This window comes from Sarcophilus harrisii, chromosome 5 (assembly GCF_902635505.1).
Source record: "Sarcophilus harrisii chromosome 5, mSarHar1.11, whole genome shotgun sequence".
Lineage (NCBI taxonomy): Eukaryota > Metazoa > Chordata > Mammalia > Dasyuromorphia > Dasyuridae > Sarcophilus > Sarcophilus harrisii.
Window position 1 is genome coordinate 101,384,663 of NC_045430.1, and position 25,138 is coordinate 101,409,800.

General features: G+C 34.7%; 2 protein-coding genes across 2 annotated transcripts in view; both read right to left on the reverse strand.

Annotated features, from left to right (window-relative positions):
• Window positions 1-22,857, reverse strand: part of PTPRB (protein tyrosine phosphatase receptor type B) — a 141,783-nt gene extending 118,926 nt beyond the window's left edge. The window contains exons 1-3 of the mRNA XM_023504302.2: window positions 22,754-22,857; window positions 21,170-21,565; window positions 14,907-15,157 (exon numbers count right to left, since the gene is read on the reverse strand). Of these exons, the coding sequence (XP_023360070.1) occupies window positions 14,907-15,157; window positions 21,170-21,565; window positions 22,754-22,808 (702 nt within the window). The 5' untranslated portion in view covers window positions 22,809-22,857. The remainder of the gene's footprint in view (window positions 1-14,906; window positions 15,158-21,169; window positions 21,566-22,753) is intronic.
• Window positions 22,858-24,687: 1,830 nt separating this feature from the next.
• Window positions 24,688-25,138, reverse strand: part of PTPRR (protein tyrosine phosphatase receptor type R) — a 371,281-nt gene continuing 370,830 nt past the window's right edge. The window contains exon 14 of the mRNA XM_031939192.1: window positions 24,688-24,924. Coding sequence (XP_031795052.1) covers window positions 24,834-24,924 — 91 coding nt within the window. The 3' untranslated portion in view covers window positions 24,688-24,833. The remainder of the gene's footprint in view (window positions 24,925-25,138) is intronic.

The window sequence follows — 25,138 nt, forward strand, 5'->3', positions numbered from 1 at the left end:
AGAATTGATTGATCGATCCCAGATTGACTCTGGGAAATGGAAAGCAGGGCTCGACTCCAGGGCCCCAGGTCAAAACCACTTGGGGCATGATGGCAGCAGATGTTACATGCAAAGAGTCTTTAGAAGTTCAGTACTCGTGATCAATCAGCTGAGAAGCAACCTGATGGGAAAAAGGAATTATAATTGGGGAGAATAGAGTTGTATGCAGCTGGGATTACTGAGATATCCCCTAGAGAGGTGAAATCTGTCCCTGTCTGCCTTATAGATTATTTGCCTCCAGGCACAGTAGGCTTGAACATTTCACCTCCTAAGAGTGCTTACAAAAGTGTCTAACACTGATTTGGGAAACTGGGGAATGTGTAGTTAATATACCAGTCACTATTACAGGTAGACAATGTATGACATATGACTCAGGAGAAGTAGTAGCATCAGGTTTACTGATATATACTCCTAATAGGCAATTTGGCTATATTTGTCCAGATTTTGACTCCCAGCAACAGAATCCAGGAATATTCTTGACTGCAGCTGTTACAGCTGACAGTCCTATGCTCACTATCTATGTAAATGGCATACCATTGAAAGGGTTGGTAGACATGCGTGCAGATCGTACAGTCATTGGAGGTGCCATCTGGCTCAGTCATTGGCTAAAGATTACAGCAGACACCTATATGTCTGGCATAGGAGGATCAATAGCAGCTGAAAATAGTGCTACCCCTTTGAGATGGATATTTGAAGGTGAAACAGGAGTTTTTACTCCTTTTGTAGTTGAAAAAAATCCCCATCAATCTATGGGGAAGAGACATCTTACAACAGTAATGGTTATAATTGAGTGCTTTGGCTTTTTAGGTAGGGCTGCTATTGAAGGTCTGCCAACACTCTCACCTGTTCCCATTCAAAGGGAAACTGATACATCAGTGTGGGTAGAACAGTGGCCCTTAGCAAGTGATAAAATTCAGGCCTTATTAGATATAGTACAGAAGCAACTTGACCAAGGACACTTACAACCTTCTCTAAGTCCTTGGAATTCCTCTGTATTTGTTGTTAAAAAAATAATCTGGAAAATGGAGGATGTTGACTAAATTAAGAAAAGTAAATGAACAGATGGAAACTGTGAGAACTCTTCAGCCTGGGCTTCTATCTCCTACTCAATTGCCTAGAGAATAGCCTCTTTGGGTATAGACTTTAAGTATTGTTTCTATTCTATCCCTCTGGATAAGGAGAATATGAAGAGATTTTCCTTTTCAGTGCCCAGTGTTAATTTAGCTGAGACCTATAAAAGATCTGTGTTAAAGTCCTTACAAAGTGTTAACTCACTGGAATTGATAGAAACAATGCGTATGTACTTAAGTTTACACCTTTGAGAGTTCACACATTAGAGTTTACAAGTTTGAGATTCACAAGTCAGGAACCCACAATCCCACTCTCTCGGAGGAGGAGTCAATCTTTGGGTTCACATCTTTAAGAGATCATATATAAAGAAGCTCTTGGAACCGCAGTGAGGAGTCAGTGGAGGAGTCAGTTGGAGAAGATTGAGAACAAAGGATTTGGAAGAGGAGAGGATGAAGCTGGCAGAGGCAAAAGACTAGCAAGGAGAACTCTTGGAACCAAAGAAAGCTAACTGGTCTATTTTGGAAGAGACAATAAAGGATTGTACTTTAACAGCTGGCTGGTAGTTGAGGTGATTATTACTTTGAACTGAAACTAAGGCTGCCTCCAGAAGTCCCTGAGAAATCTGCTCTCAGAGAACCATCATATTTTAGAAAAGAAGAGAACACTACAGATATGAATGGACAGTTTTGCCACAGGGAATGAAAAATAGCCCTATTATGTGTCAAATGTATGTTGTTGCTGCTCTCACTCCAGTAAGAAAAGGATTTCCAAATATTGGAATACTACATGGATGATATCTTGGGGTATGCACCTGAGGAGCAAATGTTAGAAGCATGTCTTCTATGGTACAAAAGATCATAGAAACACTAAGGAACTACAAATTGCATTTAGCTACAGAAAAAATGTAAAGACATGCTCCTTTTCAATATTTAGGATATAAAGTATATTCTAAGGTGCTTACAGTACAAAAGCTTTCTTTAAGAACAGAGAAGTTGAACACCTTAAATGACTTTCAGAAATTGATAGGTGATATCCAATGGTTGCATCCAGTATTAGGCTTAACTACCTATCAATTACAACCATTATATAACATTTTAAGGGGAGACACTGCTTTAAACTCACCACGCCAGCTTACACAAAGTTCAAGAGGCTTTGAGAGAAGTTGAACTGGCTTTATCCAATGTGGTTGAAAGAGTCTACTCAAAAATCCTTGGAAATAACAGTTTTTGCTACAAAAGAGGCACCCACAGCAATCCTTCATCAAGGACACAATGTGATAGAGTGGGTGAACCTCCCAGCACATGCAGATCAAAGCCTTACTCCTTACCCAGTGCTTGTGGCTAGAATTTTATTAAAGACTATTAAGCGAGTAGTATAATTATCTGGGATAAGACCTGACAAGATATACACCTTTTATACCAATGCACAAATTAATGTATGCTATGAAACTATCCCAGAGTGGCAAATGTTATTGGGCACAGCTCCAAATTTTACACATGGGTCTCCATTAAAGATATCCTGGCTATTACATAATTGGCAATGGATTTTTGAAGAAAAGGTTTCTAAGGTTCCTCTTAAAGACCAACTATCTTTACAGATGCATCCAAACTTACATTTGTGCTATATATTCTCATGATTTAACTATAAAGGGGTTAGTCAGAACTTCTTTTACATCCACTCAGCAGAATGAATTGTATGCAATCATGCTAGCTCTTATTATCCAGGAGATGTCAATATAATATCTGATTCAGCCTATTCAGTAGGTGTGGTACAAAGAATTGCTACAATCCAAATTAAAATTATAGTTTCTAATATATATCAGCTCTTTAAGGAACTTCAAGAACTTAAAAGAATACTGTATTTTGTGAAAAAGAGATGTAAGAGGAGGGGACCTAGCTGAATCCTCCCAATATTCTGTTCCAAATAACTTTAAAATAACACCTCAAATCAAATTTTGAAGTAGCAGAGAAAACAAAAAGTCAGAGGGAGATGTTTTTCCAGCCTACGGTAACTTTAGAGTTCTGCAGGAAAGGTCGGTAACATGGGCATGGCTACAGGCCAGAGTGCAGCAGGACCTTCAAGGCAACCTCAATAGTAGTAGCAATATCAGCAGTTGGAGTAGCTCTTAGGCCACAGATTATAAAGAGGTCAAATCAGTGGTTAGAAAGAACTACAAGAAACCCTTTGCTGGTGCTGAGTATAGCTAGTGGTGATTGCAACTCTATTGCCTCTAAGAAGTTCTGGTTCACAATTCCAGTGCAGAGAGGAGTTTTGGTCGTCAGTCACAAGGAAACAGGTTTCCAAGGCCAAAAAGGATACATTACCTTGTGGCTGCAGGAGAACAGAGAACTTGGTTACAAATCCAGGACCAAAAATACTTGTGGCTTCAGGGGATCAGGAACCCTTCTTAGCTAAAGACCAGAGCACAGGCTAGGACAGCAGTGAACACATCTCTGCCCAGATCACAATATCTTGGAAGCACCAAAAACTTGCATAGACCCACCCCTCTCAAAACCAGCTTTGAAAATAGTAGCATAAAAAGACTAAAGTTTGGTTTAGTGCTCCCAGATGAATAGAGCCCAGTTTTGACACATAGGTGAAGAAAAAGATTGGAGAAATGAGCAAACAAATAAACAAACCAACAACAACAACAAAAACCCTTGACCATAAAAAGCTAATAGCTGGGAGAGAAAGAAAAACTTTCATACAATAATGTGAAAATAGCTACAATCAAAGCCTAAAAATATGTCAGTGAATACAAGGCTAGGAAGAATTCCTGAAAGAGTTAAAGAAAGAGATAAGAATAGTAGAGCAAAAAATGCAGAAAAGAAATGAGAGTGATGCAAGTAAATTATAAAAAGAACTTAGTAACAGCTTGGTAAAAGAACTCAATAAAAAATATCTGAAGATTTTAATAATACTTTAAAAAATAGAAATGGCCTAATGATAATAATAGAGGCACAAAAATCACAGAAGAAAGAATTTTTTAAGAAGCAGAATTGGCCAAATAGAAAAAACACAGAAGCTCACAGAAGAAAATAATTACTTAAAAGTTAAAATTGGTCAAGTAAAAGCTAATGACTCTATCAGACATCAGAAAAAAATAAAACAAGGTCAAAAGAATGAGAAAAAATGAGGTGCCTCATTGAAAAAATGACTGACCTGAAAAATAGCTCAAAATATTTAAGTTTTAACTTTATCATTATTAAACAGTTAGAAGGAGTCCAGACAGAGAGCATGATGTGAGTCAATTATGGTCATATGATCTTCAAAAAAAGAATGAAGGGAAGGGAGAAGATAGAAGGGAGAATCAGGATGGGGCAATTTTTTTTTCCACATAAAAGAAACACACAAGAAAACAGATTCATAATGGGGGAAAATGTGGGGTGGCTTGAATGTTTGAACCTCCCATGAGAATTGTTTCAAAAAGGGAATGAAAAGTGAGAGGATGGATTTTAGAGGAACCAGTAGTCTGAATGAAACAAGACACACTTTTGAGGAGGAAAGAGAGGGAGAAAGATACAAGATAAAAAGAAGAAAATGGAATGGAGGGAAAATCACAATTAGTGATCATGATGTGAATGGGATGAGCTCAGCCATAGATTAGAAGTGCTATTACATAATGGATTGGAAACTAGAATCTGACAATATGTCATAAGATACACTTAGGATAGAAAGATGCACAGTAAAAATAAAGGTTTAGAGTAGAATTTATCATGCTTCAATTGAAGTAAAAAAGGAAAAGGTAGCAATTATGATCTGTGACAAAGCAAAAGCAAAATTATACCTAATTGAAAGGCATAATCAGGAAAACTGAATTTTGCTAAAAGGTACCACAATGAGGTGATATCAACAAAAATTACAGCAAGCTTCTTCGATAAAATCTCATTTTTCACCTGAGTCCAATTTATAAAAGTAAGAACAATTCCACAATTGACTAATGACCAAAGATTATGAACTGGCAGTTTTAAGAAGAAGAAATCAATACTATCTACAATCACATTTTAAAAAATGCTCTTTTGGACTAAAAGAAAAATAAAAAGTTCTTACATGTACAGAAATATTTATAGTACAGAAATATTTATAGTAGGTTTTTTTTGTGGTAACAATGAATTAGAACCTGAGGGGACATCAATTGGGGACTGGCTGAACAAGTTGTGCAATATGATTTTGATGGAATACGTAATATGGAATATGTAATATGATGAGGAAGGCTTCAGAAAAAAAAAACAGACATGGAAGAGCTATATGAAATGATGCAAAGTAAAGTGACAAGAACCATTATTGTACACAATAAGAGCAATGTTGTGATCGATGATCAACTGTACAATTCCCTAGAATTAATGATAAAAAATTCTATCTGCTTCCAGAGAGAGAGAGAAAGAGAGAGAACTAATAAACTCTGAGTGCAAATTGATGTATAATTTCCTTTTTGTGATATAGAATTTGAAAGTAAATTTTGCATGATTTCATATGCATAATAGATACCATATTGTTTGGCTTTGAATGAGTTGGTAAAGGGTATTAGGGAAGGAGAGAATCTGGAGCTCAAAATTTATAAAGAAAAGAATGGTAAAAATAAATAATATACATATTTTTTTAAAAAGAAAAGAGATGGTAACTACACTTTGAATTTTTCCTTCTAACTTTAACCCCCCCCGACTATTCAAATTAATTCCTATTATCAAATCAATTGAATTAATATTCAAATTAATATTAATTGTGAACTAGAATAGTTTTGAGTCCATATACATAATACTTTGTCATGGCTCTGATCATGAATTTCACTATATAACACAATATAGTTCTAATTTGTAATATGATGTTTACCATATTCAAGCACACTTGAATTAGCTCATCCTTTCCCCTTCTTTTATTTATCTTTTTTCATGAATAGCAAGTGTAAAAGGTGAGGGGAGCTTTATGTTGCCTACAGAGTGTGCTATGCCTCTTTTTGTAGTGGCAAGGGATTGGAAATTGAGTGGAGGTCCACCAATTGGATAATGGCTGAATAAATTATGGTATATAAATATAATGAAATGTTATTGTTTCATAAAAAAATGATGAGCAGGCTGATTTCAGAGAAATAGGGAAACACTTATATGAATCGATGCTGAGTTAAGTAAGCAGAACCAAGAGAACACTATGCACAATACAGTAAGATTATGTGATGATCAACTGTTATAGACTTGGATCTTCCCAATAAAGTGGGGGGTCTCACCCAAATGAAATGATCCAATACAGTACAATTCTAATAGACTTGGGATGGAAAATGCTATCCATATTCAGAGAGAGAAATATGGAGACTAACTGTGAATCAAAGCACAGTATTTTCCATTGTTTTTTATTTATTTGTTTTTTTTTTTTCTTCACGTTTTTTCTTTTGGTCTGGGTTTTTCTTGCACATGACAAATATGTTCTGCACGTGTTTAAACAATATCAGATTGCTTGCTGTCTTGGGGAGGAGGGAGGTAAGGGAAGGAGAAAATTTTGAAACACAAAGTCTTACAAAAATGAACATTGAAAACCATCTTTACATGTATTTGGAAAAATTTAAAAAAACTATTGAAAAAATAATCAGAGTGTGCAAGCCTCATATTTCCATCAGTTCTAAAGAACTAGATATCTAGAAAGTGCTTGTTGATGTTCATTCTAGAACATATGGTGTCAGTACTAGATTAATATCTCTCCCCTTTCCAAGATAATAAGGACAATGAAATATTCCTTGAAAGAAGAAGTATTTCAAAGGGGAAAAAAGGAAAAAACTAATCTTAAAAGGCAAAGTAATCTTACAATTCATGTTAGGAAGTTGAATATTAGAAGAGAGGCATTATGGTATACTAGATAGCATGTTGAACTTGAAGACAATCAAACTCTGACAGATATTTTACTAAATGTATGATCATGAAGTCACTTTACTTTGATTAGCCTTAATTTTTTCCATCTGTAAAACTAGTTAGATGTTGGACTTTTAAAGTCTCTTTTTTAGAATAATAATTTTTTTTTCAAAACATATGCAAAGATAGTTTTCAACATTTACCCTTGCAAAACCTTGGGTTCCAAATTTTTCTCCCTCCCTCCCCTTGTCTCCTGGACAGTAGGTAATCCAATATAGTTAAACATGTGAAATTCCTCTAAACATATTTCCACATTTATTATACTGTGCAAGAAAAAACAGATCAAAAGGGAAAAAAAGACACGAAAAGAAAAAACCAAGTCCAACAAACAAAGATGAAAATACTATTGTTGACACAGTAATCAAAACTTATAGTAATCTAGTATTTGATAAACTCCAAAACTCCAGCTTCTGGAATAACAATTCACTATTTGACAAAAGTTTCTGGGAAAACTGGAAATTAATATGTAAGGAATTCTGTATAGACCTACATCTCACATCCTATACCAAAATAAGATGATAATAGATATATAATTTGGGCATAAAGGATGATACCATAAACAAAATAGGAGAACAAGGGATGATTTACCTATCAAATCTTTGGAGAAGGGAGGAATTTATCACCAAAGAACTAGAGAACATTATGAAAAGCAAATGAAAAGCAAAAAAAAAAATTACATTAATTTAAAAAGGTTTTACACAAACAAAATCAATAGAAGCAAGATTAAAAGGGAAGAACAAAACTCGGAAAAAATCTTTATAGACAGTGTTCCTGATAAAGGTCTCAGTTCTAAAATATATAAAGAGCTGTGTTAAATTTATAAGAATATAAGTCATTCCCCAATTGATAAATGTTCAAAGGATATGAACAGACAATTTTCAGATGATGAAATTAAAGTTATCTATAGTTATATGAAAAAAGTAGTGTAAACCACTGTTGATTAGAGAAATGCAAATTAAAACAACTCTGAAGTACCTACCACCTCATACCTCTCAAATTGACTAAGATGATAGGAAAAGATAATGATAAATGTTGAAGGGGATTTGGGAAAAGTGGGACACTAATGCATTGTTGGTGGAGTTGTGAGAGCAATCTGGAACTATGCTCAAAGGGCTGTGCATACTCTTTGACCCTGGGTCTGTATCCCAAGGAAATCATAAAGGAGGGATAAGGACCCACATTTGCAAAAATGTTTGTAGCAGCTTTTTGTAGTAGCAAAGAATTGGAAAAGGAGTAGATGTCCATCAGTTGGGGAATGGCCGAACAAGCTCTGATACATGAAGATAATGGAATATTATTGTTCTGTAAAAAATGATGAACAAGCTGATTTTAGAAAGTCCTGGAAAGATTTACATAAACTGATGCTGAGTGAACAAGCAGAACTAGTTGTACACAATATTGTACATAATAGCAGCAAAATTGTGCAATGATCAACTATGAAAGACTTGGTTCTTCTTAATAGTTCAGTGATCCAAAACAATCCCAATAGATTTTGGACAGAAAATGCCATCTGCACCCAGAAAAAGCACTAAGGAGACTGAATATAAATCAACACATGCCATGTTCACTTCTTTTTTCTGTTTTTTTTTTTATTTCTATGTTTTTTCTCTTTTGCTCTGATTTCTCTCTCCCAACATAAAGTAATATGTATTAAAAATAAATAAATATACTAAAAAAAAAAAAGAAAAGAAAATACTCTGCTGTGACTCACAGTCTCCATACTTTTCTCTCTGGATATGGATGGCTTTATCCATCACAATTTTATTGTAATTGCCTTGAATTACCATGTTGTTGAAAAGAACCAAGTCCATCACAGTTGATCATCACATAATCTTCTTGTTGTTGTGTATAATGTTCTCTTGGTTCTAGTCACCTCACTTAATATCAGTTCATGTAAGTTCTTCTAGGTTTTTCTGAAATCAGCCAACTCATCATTTCTTTTAGAATCAAAGTATTCCATTATGTTCATACAGCATAACTTATTCAGCCATTTTCCAACTGATGGACATCCACTTAATTTCCAGTGCCTTGTCACTTCAAAAAAAAAAAAGGCTTCTGCAAACATTTTTGTACATGTGGTTTTTTTTCTCTTTTTATGATCTCTTTGGGATAGACTCAGTAGTGACACTGCTGGATCAAAGATGCATAGTTTGAAAGCCCGTTGGTCATAGTTCTAGATTGCTCTCCAGAATGGTTGGATCAATTCATAACTCTACCAACAATGTATTAGTGTCCCAATTTTCCCACATCCCCTCCAACATTTGTTATTATCTTTTCCTGTTATGGGCCAGAACTCTGCAACTTGAAACCAGGATTCTTACAAGGTGTTAAGTCAGTGGAATTGATAAATACAATGGTTATCTAGTTTAGCATGGTGCTTAATGGTTCTCTAATTCAGTACATGTATTTAGTACTTAATATAGTTCTACAAGATTCACACCTATGATAATGGAGTATATATCAGCCAGCAAGGACTGAACTAGATTCATTCCAGCTTCAATCAGGCTCCTGGTGGCTGGCCTCCTGTTCCCCTCACTGAAACCAAGACTTCAGAAGGCCGTTTAAGAAAGCTAACTGGGCCCTAGGAAAGGAGACAAGACTTTGAAAGGGATAATAAAGGATTTGGATTTTAGCCCCTAGGTACTTTTGTATGTGATTACTGAAATGAAGACTGCTCCCAGAGCCCCCAAGAAAACCCACTGGGAACATTACATTTTGGACCTACATCTGTGACCCAGAAAATAGGGAGAGTACAAACAGACAAGAAGAAAACTAGCTAAACTAGTGCTTCAGCTGAAATGGGATAAATGTTTAGAAAGGAGATTTCTCCACTGAAAGGAAAATTTGTTGAAAGCATGGTTAGATTGATAAAAAACCAAGGTTTGCTTGTTACTTGAATGCAGATCCATCGCACTCTTCGAAATATTAAAATATCCATCTCCTTGGTTCTCTAAGGAAAAAGAATTAGATCCAAATGAATGGAAATTAGTAGGGGAGAAACTATGTGAATATTACAGTGATAATGGCCCTTATTCAATTCCTAAAGAAACATTTTATACATATAACTTAATACAACTGGCTTTAAGGAATTATATAAGTATTAGAATAAGAAAAAAGAAGAAAGTACAGGAGGTCCCCCTCCTGCTGACAAACTAGGTGAAAAGGATGAAGAATTAGACAAGAAAGGAGTTAAGTACAATTCTGATGAAATTAAGGAGTATGGTGCTTCACAGCAGGAGCTATTAAGGCATTCCCCAACCCCTGACCTACCCCCCCTCAATTAACCCTTCATGGGTGAAGGGAGAAGGAGGAGGGGGAGGGGCAGTAACATAATCAGCACCACCTATGAAGCAGCCTATGACATGATTACAAAAGGCACTAGTTAAAGCAAAAAAAAGAACAGGATATATCTGATGCATACTCTGTTACTGAAGAGTTTGATTCTTCAGGTCAACAAAGGAGAAGATCTGGGAAAAACTTTTGATATGGAAAAAACTAAGGATTTGAAAAAGGGTTGCACTCTTTATGGGGCTACATCATCTTATATTAAGATGATACTAGGGAATTTGGCTTATTAAATTTTAACCCCTAGTGATTGGAAGTCTATAGCAAGGACATGTTTAGAACCTGGACAAAACTTGTTGTGGCTTTCTGAATATAGTGAACTCTGTAGGCTACAAGTCCAGCGAAATAGGCCACCTGGAGTTAATATACAAATCACCTTTGATCAACTAGCAGGTAAAGGTCAATATGCAGGCACTTCAGCACAGATTAATTACCCCATAGCAGCATATGAGCAAATTGCTGCTGCTGCTATAAAAGCATGGAGCTCTCTCCCAGGAAAAGATGGAGGTGAAGCCTTCACAAAAATAGAGCAAGGTCCAAATAAACCCTTTGCTGATTTTGTAGGACATCTGCAAACAGCTGTCATATGAACATTGAAGAAAATGCAGCTACAGGAATTATGATAAAACAACCCCTTTACAGGAGATCATAAGATGCTGTCCACAGTGGGCACAAATGCTTTTTATACACAAGTTATGATACAGAACATGGGAAGACAGGGTCCCTCTTGGCAAGGGATTCCCAGAGAGACTCACCAATGCTTTCAATGTGGTAAAATAGGGCATCTGAAAGCTCAATGTAGGCATAGAGATAGAGTGAGAAGACAGGATGGGAGAACCAGATCCAAAACCTCATGTACAAAATGCAATAAGGGCTTCCACTGGGCCTCAGAATGTAGATTGACCCAGGGAAATGAGAGGCGGAGCCCAGCTTCAAGACCTCAAACAAAAAACAGGTGAGGCACGATGACAGCTGAGTTTACACTCAGAGAATCTTTAAAAGTTCAATACCCTCATATGATCAATCAGCAGAGAAGCAATCTAATGGGAGAAAGGGATTACATGATCAATCAGTCAAAAAGCAATCAGATGGGAGAAAGGGATTACAATTGGGGAGAATATAGGCTTTTTAACCCAACAGAAGGGCAGTGTCCAGTGCAGGCAGCTCCAATGTAATTGCCAGGTGATGAGGAAAAATCCTGAAAGTGGTAAATGGAAGGGACTAGATAGGTTAATTGCTTAGGAGAAAGGGTTTGCTTTCTCCATGCTTCTCCATGCTTACACATGGAGAAGGAATCAGATGGGTGCCAACAAGCTCCCGGAAGAGAAAAAGAAGCAGAGAAAAACTTCTAAACAAAGGAGAAGATCTAAGAAACATTTGACACTGAAAGAGCATGGCTGATAATGAGATAGTTACAGGACTTTAAAGCCAGCAGGAATCATTGGATTCCCTGAGATAAAAAATTGTTGATAAAACTGTTGCAGAACTTCAAAACCAGCAGGAATCATTGCATTCTCTGATACATGATAAGACGGATACAGGATTTCAAAATCTGCAGCAATCATTAGACTTCCTAACACAAGATGAGACTATTGCAGGATTTCAAAACTTGCAGGAATCATTGGATTCCCTACACATGTGAAGTAATGGACAATAGATTGGTTTTGGACTATTTCTAGGACTGATGTGTATAATTCCTCATGTTGATTCATGTTGTTTATTATGCAATACCTCCCATGTTGATGAAGAATCATTTTTGGCAGGAGAGGTGATAGAACAAAGTTACATAATGAACCATATACTTTCATATATTGTCAACATATGGATTTGTTTTGCATGACATTTCTTATAAGGAGAGAACTTTCCGGAGATGGGTAATGGAATCAGGATGGGGAGTTATGTGATAATGATGCCAAACAAATAAAAAAATCATCAATAAATCATTTAAAAACAAATGGAAGACAATGTAAGGAAACTTAAAAGGATAGATAAGTAGGTCATTATTGGAATTCCCATGTCAAACCTGAAATAAGACTAATGCCCCCCTCATCCAAATGATATATAATGGAGATATTTTTTATGTTCAGTTCTTTTCCTATGTTTCATGTATAGAGAAACGTTTGTGTTTATTGATGTTTGTTAAGTTCACAAAAATAGAAGAGAATTTAAAAAATAAATTATACAATGCATTTTCAAAATCAACGTGGAATGTAATTACTAGCCAACATGGAAGTAGGTGAGAAATTTTCTGATCCTCTGGCCTGTGTCTGTATCTAAGTGTATGTGACCCAAAGACAACCAGCCAAATCTGCACAAAATTCAGTTATACTGTCTTCTGTATGTCAGAGAAAAAACTAAGAGACTTGAATCTTCATACATAGATCCAATCATCTAAATTAAGCAATTTTTTTCCTCCTTGAACTTGTTTTAGTATGTTGTCAATATATCTTAATGGACTTTTCCAGGAGACCATTCTTTGAGCCTCTGATGATTACCAACACTTATAAAGGGTGTTTTCCTTAACAGTTGACTGAATTTCACTTTCCAACTTATCCAACAACAGCTGTTTATATTTGATTATTATAAAAGTAAATGCTTCAAATAATGATCTAACAGTCGTACCTTGAGGAAAGTATGAGAGTCATGAAAGATTGCAATCTTAAAAGCTCTCTTGAATGAGTATAGTAGACCTTGGAATAACTTCAAGAATAAAAGGCATACATGTCTGTTGGCTTTGTGTCATTCTGGTGCCCTTTGGAATAGGCTGAGGAAGGTGGAGAAGAGGAAGGGAAAGGGATTATGAAAAGAAGGCAGTGAATTTGTTTGAGAAAATCCATAATCACTAGTCACCCTGCTGTTTATTGTTCAAGTCCAGAAATCCCTAAAGAGGGAGACTATTTTGGGGCTCATGAGGCTTCCAGGAGACACATCAGCTTGTGTTCTGAAGATATGGATGGGATTATTTCAAAGCCCAGTGTGTCATCAAGCTCTTCAAACCCAACTCTTTGATTTATTACAACTTTGAAAGGACAAGCCTTTATGTTTTCATTATGGTTAAATGCTGAATATGTTGCCATAGAAAAAAATGGCTTTGCTTTTATTTGTAAGGCAATCTTATTGCTCAGTCATAGAATTTCCTAATTTATAATTGAAATGATTTTGTAGAGATTGAGAATTTGGAGAGACCATTATCATTTCCTATCACTGCTGCAAAATGAGATTAGACCAGGAAATTTTAGATTTAAAAGTTAATGAATGACTCATTCTTTCTATTCAACTGGTTTAATATATCTTATATGATATTCAGTAATAAAATGCACAATACCAATTTATATAGTAAGATATATTAGTATCCTATGATTATTACTATATTGATATAACATATAGAGTCAATATAATATAAACATTTACTTTGGGTTAATACTTTCACTTTTTGAAGAATTATTCAAGCATATTCTGTGGAATTCTTGCATTATGATGATTAATTTTAGACTTTTGGGGTCTGGAATCATGCTTATTTAAAATTCTGTTTGGTACTGAACTGTCTGGTACTGATATATTTTAAATGAATATAATACTGACTTATTTTGAGCTTAATATCCTGCTTAATTCTGAATTATCCTGGAAACTGACCACTTATCTTTTGTTGTACTTCGAACATAAAGATATAACATAATATTGGAAGCCCAGATCCAGAAAAACAAAGCCTATGAGATAAATGCCAGAGTCAGAACCATGGCTAGCACTGTATGCTGAAGACTGCAAGCATAAAATCCTTGGAACAAATGATAGGAGGCATGCCCTCAGCCTTGGTTGAGGAGGCTATTGGGGATAGGGATATCGGAGGGACAAAAAGGAATTGACCTAGGATGTGGCTGCTCAAGGAGAAAGCAGCTAATAGTTTCCTGTTCTAAGTATTTAAACTTGCTAGCTAGAAAACTAGACAGTTTTCTCTTATTTGCTGAAGAAATGTGATCTTTACATTGGGGATCCTGAAAAGTGATCTTTACATTTGGGGACCCTTGATTTCAATACTGTAGTTATTAGGACTTTGGCTACATTCAGCAATATTGTGAGTATATATGCTCACTCATATGTTTTTGTTGATATTTCTAAATAATATATTGGATCCATTGATAATAGTGTATGTGTGTGTGTGTGTTTGTTTGTAGGGAGGACATTTTCTGTTTATATATATATATATATATATATATATATACACACACATATGTATGTATATATACATGAACATATTTATTTGCCTTACAATTTGCATGGATAGTTGAGAATTAAGTATTTTGCCATGACAGCATCTTAGATGAATTGCATAATTTATGTTTGCCTCATCATACTTAACTCAAAGTATATTACAAATGTACATGTTTGTGTTTACTTAGAACATAGGCATTTACAAATATAGCATGTAGAAAACCCAGAGATAATCATCCTATTCATTTAGTGCCATTTTTAGCATAATAAACCTTTAGAGGAGTTTTCAGAAATTTCAGGTTTCACAAACACACTCCACAGAATACTCTTTTCCCCTTGCCTTACCTCTACTGTGGTGCTGAGGTACTGTTGAGTAGTTGTGGGTGTCCAAGTTTCCTTTGTAATACCAGTCATCTGCACATAAGGATTCCCAGTGCTGTTTATGTCATAGTTTTCTGTAGTATCCCTTGCTAGAACCTCTGTGACATTTCCAATCAGGTTTTTAGGGTCATAGGTAACAGCATTTGTGGTAACGGGAATCTTTGGAGGAGTAGTGTTTCTAATGATCCTAGCTAAAATTTCTCCACCATGATGAGCTGAAGAGAATAAAGAAGAATGACTAAAAATTAACCTTTCATTTAACTGAATCACTAAAGAATGAATAATTTTATTTAGTAAGGAGAAAATACATCACAGATATGTTTAGGTACCAGACATTTATTCTAAACTACAGTGCTGTGGAAAACCATAGCAGTCTAATGTATTCTGTGCACTAGTATCAAACTACCTCATATAACTCTTCGATATTTTTGGGAAATTCAGGGCTAGGGAATAGATCAGCAGTTTCATCTCTAGGGGTGGGAGAAAGGAAAAAAGAAATATATATGATAACTATCATTTATTAAAAAGAAATAACAAGTTATACACAAAAGATTTGAAGTTTCATGTGCAATCATCTTTTTATCATACATTATGAAAATGTTTGGATTATTCCATAAATTAAAACTAAAATAAATTAATAAAAAAAAAGAAATTCCCAGATGAGGAAAACTGCCTTTTACAAATCCAAGTTGAGACCTTTTCTACAAATTATAATCTTTAAATTGCCTAAAACAACAGGAGATCAATCAATCAATAAGCATTTATTAAGTACCTACTATAGGCCTGCCACTGTGCTAAGCACTGGGGATACAAAAGGAAGCAGATAGTCCTTGCCCTTGAAGACTTTACATTCCAATGGAGGCAGAATCTAAACCCAGATTTTTCTGACTTCAGATCAGCACTTTATCCATTATATCATTGCCTTTTGATTCTTTTCAACAACTTAGTTCTTATGATTTGTTAGGCCAATACTCTTTTGTTTGAGGACTGGATGAATCAATTAGGGGAAAGAAAAGTGTGACTTAGTAATCTTATTTTGCTTTGCTTTACAAGGTATATTACATATATACTTTCACATTTATAATTACTGGATTTTGTTAGATTGGATTTTTTTGCATTAAATTTGCCTATATTCTATTACAGTTTTTTTTTGTTTTTGTTATTGTATCAAAATATGCTAGAGTTCCAAGAGATTTCTCTAGGAAGCTCCTTAAAATTGTGGTCAAGTAGCCATATTTAACCTATCTGCTCCATCATGCCTAGGCTCTAATTAGTTTCTCTCTCTCCCTATTCTTATCCCTGTCCCTGTTCTCCCCCCTCTCTTTCCCTACCTTCTCTCTCTCTCCCTACCCTTTTCTCTCTGTCTATGGAATCTTGTTGGCATGGTTGGAGAAGACTCATATTTTGAGGGACTAGGGTATGACTGCCCTCAGTCCCTTCTCATTGTAGCATTTCTTGAATGAATGACTTCTAGAAGCAGAGGTAGCCACTTGGAAGATACATTTTGGGGTTACTTATTTACTTATTGGTGTACCTTTCATATGATAATACATGGCTTTGCAATAAATCAACACTTTTACAATGGACAGGACCTGGCACAGAGTTGATGCTTTATAAATGTTTGTTGATTATTTGACGCTGTAGAACTAGCCATATTCATTAACTGGACTAAATTTTTGGCTTGTTTTCTTCCTTCTTTATTTTCTTACACCTCACCCATTTTCTAAGAAGATTTGAGGGAGTACAATTTTTGTTTCATTGGATTCTACATGAAATAAGTGATCATTATCTTGGGTTCTGAAATCTTTAGAGATGTTTTGTTTGTTGTCATGAGATTTGCTCTGGAATGACTAGTGTTGAAAACAATTTTATCTTTCCAACCCTCCAAAAATATTTAAAGACTGGGTTAGGAGAGACAGAAGCTTCCAAATCTAGTATGTGATTAGGATGTCTTACATGTCAACCTATGATTACCTCTGTACCAAAAGTAATAGTAAGGTTTCATCCTCAGATGACCATTATTGTTTTATGTGTCAATTCACATATTTAATGCAATTGATGAAGCAAAGCTATCATGAATGTTAGAGGAATATTTTAGAAATTATTCTATGAATAAGATCATCTTATTAGATTCTGAATTTCTTCAAACAACTTTTTAAAATGATTTCTACAATTTTATTTAAAATATATACACATAATATATATATACACACACACACACACACACACACACACACACATACATACATATGTATGGATATATCAAAAGTTTCAACCAAAAAGTCCTATTTTCCATCAACAGCCACAAGATTTTTCTCAAAGAAGGAACTAGGGAGGATTCTAGATTCATTTCCCTTCATTTTACATTTTTAACAGCATATTATTTAGGAAACAGGAAAATATGACAATCTTAGTTTCTAGTTTCTATAGTCTTGGGAGCTTTGGTCATAAACCTGATGAGAATCACATTTGGGATGTATTAATATTTTTTGTTCATTCCTTGGGATTTTAAAAAAGGAAAGGAGAAGTCCAAGTCCAACTCCCTGTACCATCCCTTTCAGAACATTGAGACCTTTATGTATCTCCTCATCTCAATTTAGTAACAATTCCTTTAAAGCAAGTAAAAAGTAATGTATACAACATTTATTATAACTTCAGAATATATTATTTTTAAATTGTGACAGATTTAATGTTCTGTCAACTGAGTATTAAATGTGATTAATTCATTGACAAATGGGTAAACTTCGCCAGAGGATGGTTAAACAACCAAGTGCAAATGAGAATAAACAAATGAGTACAACCATGTCTGTACTGTTGGTTCTTGAACAATGGATTATAATATTTTGACTACCTTTAGTGAAGATTAATTTGGTCCTTTTTAAAAAAGGATGAACAAACCTAAAAAGAATGTACCATAGTCAATCAGTTAATATTTATTAAGCACATAATATATGCTTTTGTACCGAATACCGAGGATATAAAGATAGGATTGTTTTTCTGTTATTTCTTGCTCTTCTGGAGGTCACAGTCTAATGAGGAAGACAGTATGTAAAAACTATGTATATACAAGATATGAACAGGGTAAGTTGGGGGCTGTCTGAGAGGAAGGGAGCTATTGATGAGGTTCGGCATAGGGCAGAGAGTTGTGGGAACCCCCCCCTCTGGTCGGTGCAGGTCCTTTGTAAAAGAATTTACAAACCTGAAAAGTTAGACTGACATAAAGAACTTTATTGGCACTGAGAAGTCAGCTTTTGCTAGGAGGCTGACTTCCTTAGTGTCAAGGTCCCGATAGAGAAGTAAAAATCTAGCAGAGGAGTCCTGGCAGAGAGACATAAAGTTCCTAGCAGAGACACAGAGAGGTAAAGAGGGGTGTGGTCCTGTTAGGGAAATAGGTGAGAGAGATAAAGAGGAATTAATGCTGAAAAGAGAATGTCTTCTCAGCAGGCAGAGGGTCCTTGAAGGCAGCTATGCCAAGGAGAGAGAGGTTACTTGGCATGATTCTTACTTTTGGCCTTCTGAAAGGAATGAGCCCTAAGTTGCTCCTTTTTATAATTTGAAACTTTAGCTAGGGGGTGGGTGCTGTTTGAATTGAAATCAGATCAAAATCTTCACGAATTGAATAGAAATTTTCTAATTGAATGAGTGACCCTGGACTAATTTCCAACTCAATAGAGGCCAATAGAAATCTAGATCTCCAGCTTGGGCTACGTAGGAGTGGTCCTGGACTCAACTAGTCCTACCAAGCTAAATAGAATGAAACCACTTTATCTTGATTCCTAGGGCAGGTCTTTCTCAGGGGAGAGTTCAAGAGTTTCTCCTCTTCAAGGAGTTCTCAAGTGTTTACCTCATGGTCCCCCCCCAAGTCAGGACATTATTGGGGTCCCCTACATCAAAATTAAGGAGATCTGGGAAAGGCTTCTTGAAAAAAGTAAGGTTTTATTTGAGACTTGAAGGAGGCTAGGAAGCAGAGATGAAGAGGGAGAAGGTATGGATATAGCTTAGTTGGGTTCAACATTCAAATGAAAGTTTATTAAGCATTTACATGCTAACAACTGTGTTGGATTTTGGGGTATGAAGACAAAAGTGAAACTTTCCTCACTTTCAAAGAGCTCTCATTCTACTGGGGAAGTTATTTAGTGTTGCCATGATCTGAGCTTAGAAAAGATTCACTCAGCATTCTGTCTCAGTTCTTTCTGGTCAGGGGTGTATTCTTACCAATTACTAAATGTTTTAGCAGAAGCAGAATCAGGTCTAGTGGACCTGATGAGATTGATGCCTCTTGAGAATACAGCATGATATTTTTTCATGTCCTAGTGATTTTAAAAATTGCATTTGATTTAGAATTGTAAGATTAGCCATTTTTTCCAATAACAATGCTGGGGCCTAAAATAGCTTTTTCCTACTAATTTCTCCAGTCCTGATTTTTAATACTTTCCAGAAGATGAAATTATATTACCTTAAAAGCCTAGAGAGAGGGGTAAATACTTGAAATGAAATATTAATAAAAATTTATACTTTTTGACATTTCATGCAATGACATATTGGCTACAATATTCTTGATTATTTCTATATGTGAGTTTATACAAAGAGAATGCAAGATAATTTGTGGGGAGTTCATTAGATTTCTTTTTTATTGTCATAACACTAAAGCTATATCCATATAATGCCAATAAATATTAATGAAAAGTTAAAAAAAATTCATTGATTCAATGCCAAACATCTGGATTTTTCCAAATACCCAGATGTTTGTCATCATGTTGACAGAGCACTCAAATGATATACTGAATGTGTCACTTTTGATCCACATTTTTTGACAATTTGAGGACATAGCTTCAGTTATCACAAAAAAAACTGTGATGCCTTTATTATTTTTAATTAATTGAAAAGAGTGATTTTTAAAAAAAAGGAACACTTTTTTCTTTCCCCAAAATATCCTATATTTTCCAACATTTCTCTACATTATCTCAGGTGGTATTGAACTTTAGAAAATCAGGGACTGGTTAGTCAATTTCAACATTTCTCTAAACAAGCAATATGATCTCTCGCTAAAGTATAAATGTTACAAACATATGTCAGGTGGTTATGTAATACTGTACCTTTGCTTATATATGAGAATTATACTTTCATAAAGGTTATGAACAAACAGAAAGCTTTTAATAAAGCATAAAAGGTAGGACTGATTTTTTTTTTAATCTTTGTATCTTGGTCACTTATAAGAATGACCAAGGGAAACTTAATGAACCCTTTTACTCTCTTCACCAACTACACTCCATATTTTGGTTTGAATGATATAATTTAGAGCTCTAATCTATACATTTTGTTCTATATCAATTTTGAGAGAAGAAATTTGGAAAAATTAGTTAGTGAGAATAAAGGGCAAAATGAATACCAAATGGATCAAGTCAACGTTAATCATTTGATATTTCTCTAACCTTATTCTCTTTTGAGTGGTTTTCCCTCTAGCACTACAGATGACATCTCTCCATACCTCTCCAATCTTTGTAATTTTCATCCATATCCTTTGATTAGTCTGTCTTAGAGGATCTGCCTATTCTTAGACTGTCCATTCTCACTCTATAGTCTGGTCTACTTCTTTTCCCTTTTTAACCTATTCTTGACAATTTTCAGTAATTAGGTATTTAGTGGTGTTTTTTTTTTAAATCTACTTTAACAAAACCATTCAGAGCTTTGGTTGTTTACTATATCTTATTTGGAAGGTACATTTGGCTAGTAAAATTCTATGCATACATAAGGTATTTAATAAATGCTTGTTGAATATAGGAAATGAAGTAATAATAAAAAAATGCTCAGAAGTCAGAATGGAGATGGTGTGGGAGTGGATTAGAATTATCTATATATGTATATACATAATTCATATATATTCATATACACACACATATACATAATTTTCTCAATATAGATTAAAAGTTGATGGCCTTTAGTCATGCTTCATTTACATATGTATGTACAAACATTCATGCACATATATAAATGTGTTCTTTTTTTTCTTATGAAAGAAAATTTTGATCTATATTCATGAAATTTCTGACTCCATTAAACCTTTAATCATGGTTTATTCTTAATACCTTATTATTTATTTAACACTTTTAAAAAATACTTGGCTAATATGAACCTCTTAATTAGATCAAAAATTATAGAGTTTTCTTGCATTAAAAAACAGATATTTACTAGAATTGTCAAGATTTATCTTTAAAGCAATGGCTCACCTTTTTTTAAGCAGAGGCTTTCATTGGTAGATTCTCCCTTCTCATTGATATCTATTTTCATCCAGCTATGGAGGTATTTCCTGCCCCTCTTGACCACTACCCTGTTGCCTTGTTTCTTGAGGAAGAAAGAGGAATTTGTCACTTCAAGGAACCCTTCTTTGTCATGGCAAGTCCATGTGGGTGCCTGAGAGCAGTTCAAGAAGATGACAGCTCGAGAATGGGAGGCTAAGGAATTGGAGATGCCCAAACACTGGGAAGATTTAACATGGAGAAGTTTTTCATCCTCTGTCCACATCCACTGCTGGTTTTGACTGGTCACATTGCACATGGCCACAGATACTATCTTACTTTCAAAAAGGCATTGTTGTTTCTGGATGTGGATAATCTGAAAACTTTCTGGAAGATGGAAAATATCATAAAAATATAATAAACACTTGGTCCACTTAAAATAATGCATAAGTCCCCAAATGAAAACACTAAAAAATAGAAAAAATAATTTTATCTTATTTCATTATATATAGTCAGAGTTATCTGAAATGTTTTAAACTCACAAGATTGTCATTTTAATAAGTCTCACTGTCCTTTATTTTACTTTTATCCAGTTTATTACCAAGAAAGGAAAGAAAATACATTTTTTCCTAACAATAATGAAATGAAACTTAAAGAAAAACAAATTACCTAAAAATTTGGTTTGACTCTTTAGCTTGATTCAATATATAAAAATTTGGGGAAATCCATAATCCTTTCCCAGAGACTTCTTTCCCCCACTTCATATATTCCCATTCTGAAATTATTGTATTATAAACTGAGTCAGGGGAGTGGTAGAAAAATGTTCTTTGTCAAATTTACCTTCTTTCCAAAGACTCAATGTCTTTAATTAATGAATTATTGATTAGCCCAGATGTAGTTTTTCTTATAGTATGTTTTTACTTCTCAATTGCTTTCTCAATCACATTTCCACTTCTTAATTTTTTTTATCATTTCTATACTTATTCCCTAAATTCATGTGAGTAAGAAAAATCAATATTTTTTCACTATATAATTTTTTTTTTAAAACAGGGCAGTTAAGATTAGACATGCATAGATTTATAGTCAAAAACAATTTTCAATCTTCTCTTCTTCACCATTCCCTCCCTCATTTTGGTCAAATTTCTAATTTTCTCAAATTAAGTATAATTACTGCATTCCCTTTAATTATATTTTAAAGCAGTCTTTTAAAGTTTTTTTTTCAATTAAAGTTTTAAGAGGCCTTAAGAAAAACCCTCCAAACATTGGACATACTATAGAATGTGAATAAATATTAACAATATCTCTACAAGGTATTTTAGTACACTGGTATGCTATTACCATGCCATTCTGGGAGAGATTTAAGGTTTATGTGGAATTCCAGCAGAAGATTTACTTTCTTTTGGAAAGACAGCTAAAAATAACTGGCATACTTAGTCCTTTTTAGTTCCTTTTCCTGGATAAAATGAAAAGAACGATCTCCATTTCTGACACATTTCAGACATTTTAAAAAGCCCAGGGCACCCTGGCTGGATTTAAGAGAAATGCCTCTGAGACTCTGAGAGTAATTTTACTCACCTGAGTTTCCAAAGATCATGTAGGTAACAATCAGCATGAAAAATATAGGCTCCATTTTCGACTTAACAACTCTTCATGCTTTGTTTGGGGTGGGGGGGGGTGTAGAAAAATCCTCCCAGATAAGAGAAGCAAAGGCTAGGAAGGAAATGGGCCTTCATGGTGGGGGTGGGGGGAGCCAGTGACGAGCACTTCCTTCTATTCAATTGTTTAGGGGAGTTTTATACTGGATTGTCCTTTCCTCTGTTTCCTTCAAATGAAGTGAACTATGACTATCCCCTTTTTTATTTAGACAAAAAAAATTCCAGACAAGAGCAATGGACAAACTACTGAATCTGCACCCAAAATTATTTTGACAGATGGATTCCCTTTTGCTTAAAGAACTAATATAGGAAACGAATATAATCTCCCCCAAAGATGTCCATCTTCAGATGATGTGGATTTTGCTGAATAAACACAAACCATGTAATTTATGAGATCTGTGACAAGTGATAAAAACTAAAAATATGGACTATTTGGGTAATGTTAGGTTTGCAACTTATCAATGGAAAATAATATATGGCAATGGTCCTTTATTATCTTTTCTGAAAATGGCATATTAGGCGATTGAAAACTCTTAACAGAGAGAATTAGAAACAGTCAAATTGAAGTGAAATAGTTCATATGCAATGATATTTACCCTTTAGTGTTTCTAAAAATGAAAATGGTCTTTTTGGGGGGGAGGGATTGGGATGGAGGAATATAAATGATTCACTCAATATTTAGTATCAAGTGAGTTTATTGGCAGTACGAAGCAAAATCAACATTATCACTGCATTGAAATCTCATATATTTGTTGAATAAGTCACAGAGTGCTTGCTGAACATAATTACAGCTGATGCTCTATATATTTCTTCAAAGTGAGATCCCTATAGAAACTGAACGATTGTGCCCAGCAGCTTACTTAAGAAATGCAGTTTGCACCATTCTCAAGATCATTCATTACTTACTAGGAAGAGAAAGAAAGGGTATAGGTAGACAACATTCTCAAAAATTCTCTTTAGTAAAAGACTGGTGTATATTTAGAATCCTTAGTATTTCAGAGTCTACAAAGTTTTCTTTAAAAATAAAAGGACTTGGGGCAGCTAGGTGGCACAGTGGATAGAGCACCAGCCCTGAAGTCAGAAGGATCTGAGTTCAAATCTGATCTTAGACACTTAACACTTCCTAGCTGGGTGACCCTAGGCAAATCACTTAACCCTAATTGCCTCAGAAAAAAAAAAATTAGAAGGACTCACAATTTGCCAAAACACTGCATTGAACTTTGGAGCAGAAGCAGCCTTCTAAGACAATAGTATAGAACAAACACACACACACACACACACACACACACACATACACACACCAAATGACAACACTGTGCTCTGTAATAGATTGATAGGAGCTACTACAAATACATACTTAATACATAAGATGATCAAGAACACATTTTCATATAAAAGAATTACTGCTTTTGATTTTTTTTTCAAAAATGAGTACTTCTTTATGAAAATTCCATTGTACTTCACTTGCAACTTTAGCAGCAAGATTCTGGTGGCTGGAGAAGGAGCTCACCACATCACAACAACAAACATATAATAGCACTTAAGACAGGTACAGTTTAACAGCTGACAGTTCATTCACAAGACAAGTTTTTGCAAATTTTATAGCAATTATATACTCAATAACCATTTCTTCAGGAGGTATTTTAATAGCAGACTGACTTCAGCAGAATTACATACATGCATTCTGTATGACAGAGTCATTATAGAAAAATGTCCTTCTTGAAAATGTATGTAAAATCAGTGACCCCATACTTTCTTTAAACATAGTACTTTCTTTAAAATCATTTTGGGGTAGTTTACAAATACATTCATATACAGGCAAAGTCTGGTAATCTATACATAGTTTTTCAGGTCTTCCATAATTCACATCATAAACTGAACTTTCAAGCTTTCCATTGTTGTTGTTTTCTATCCCAGGAATCTCCTGGAAGAAGTCTTGGGTAGACAACACATTGAATTCTCCTGAGAGATTGTCGTTAAACTGAATCTTCAACATTTCACTAGACAGTTTCTGCAGACAGCTTGCTTTCATAGAGACTTAGTGCATGATGAACAAATTCATATTGTTCACTTGTCTGAACCATCCCGCCCCTGCAAAGAAATAAAAAATAAAACTTAGTAATCCTAAGTAATGACTGATTATCCTATAGAGATTACAACCAACCTTTAACCATTACTTCAAAGAGATTGCTTCTTAGAATCAACATTCTTGTGATTACTCATAAAGTTTTATCTATAAGATACAACTGAGAAATAAACAAAGAACTAATCCCTTGACTGAGTCTCTTCTTCAACAAGTGTCTGG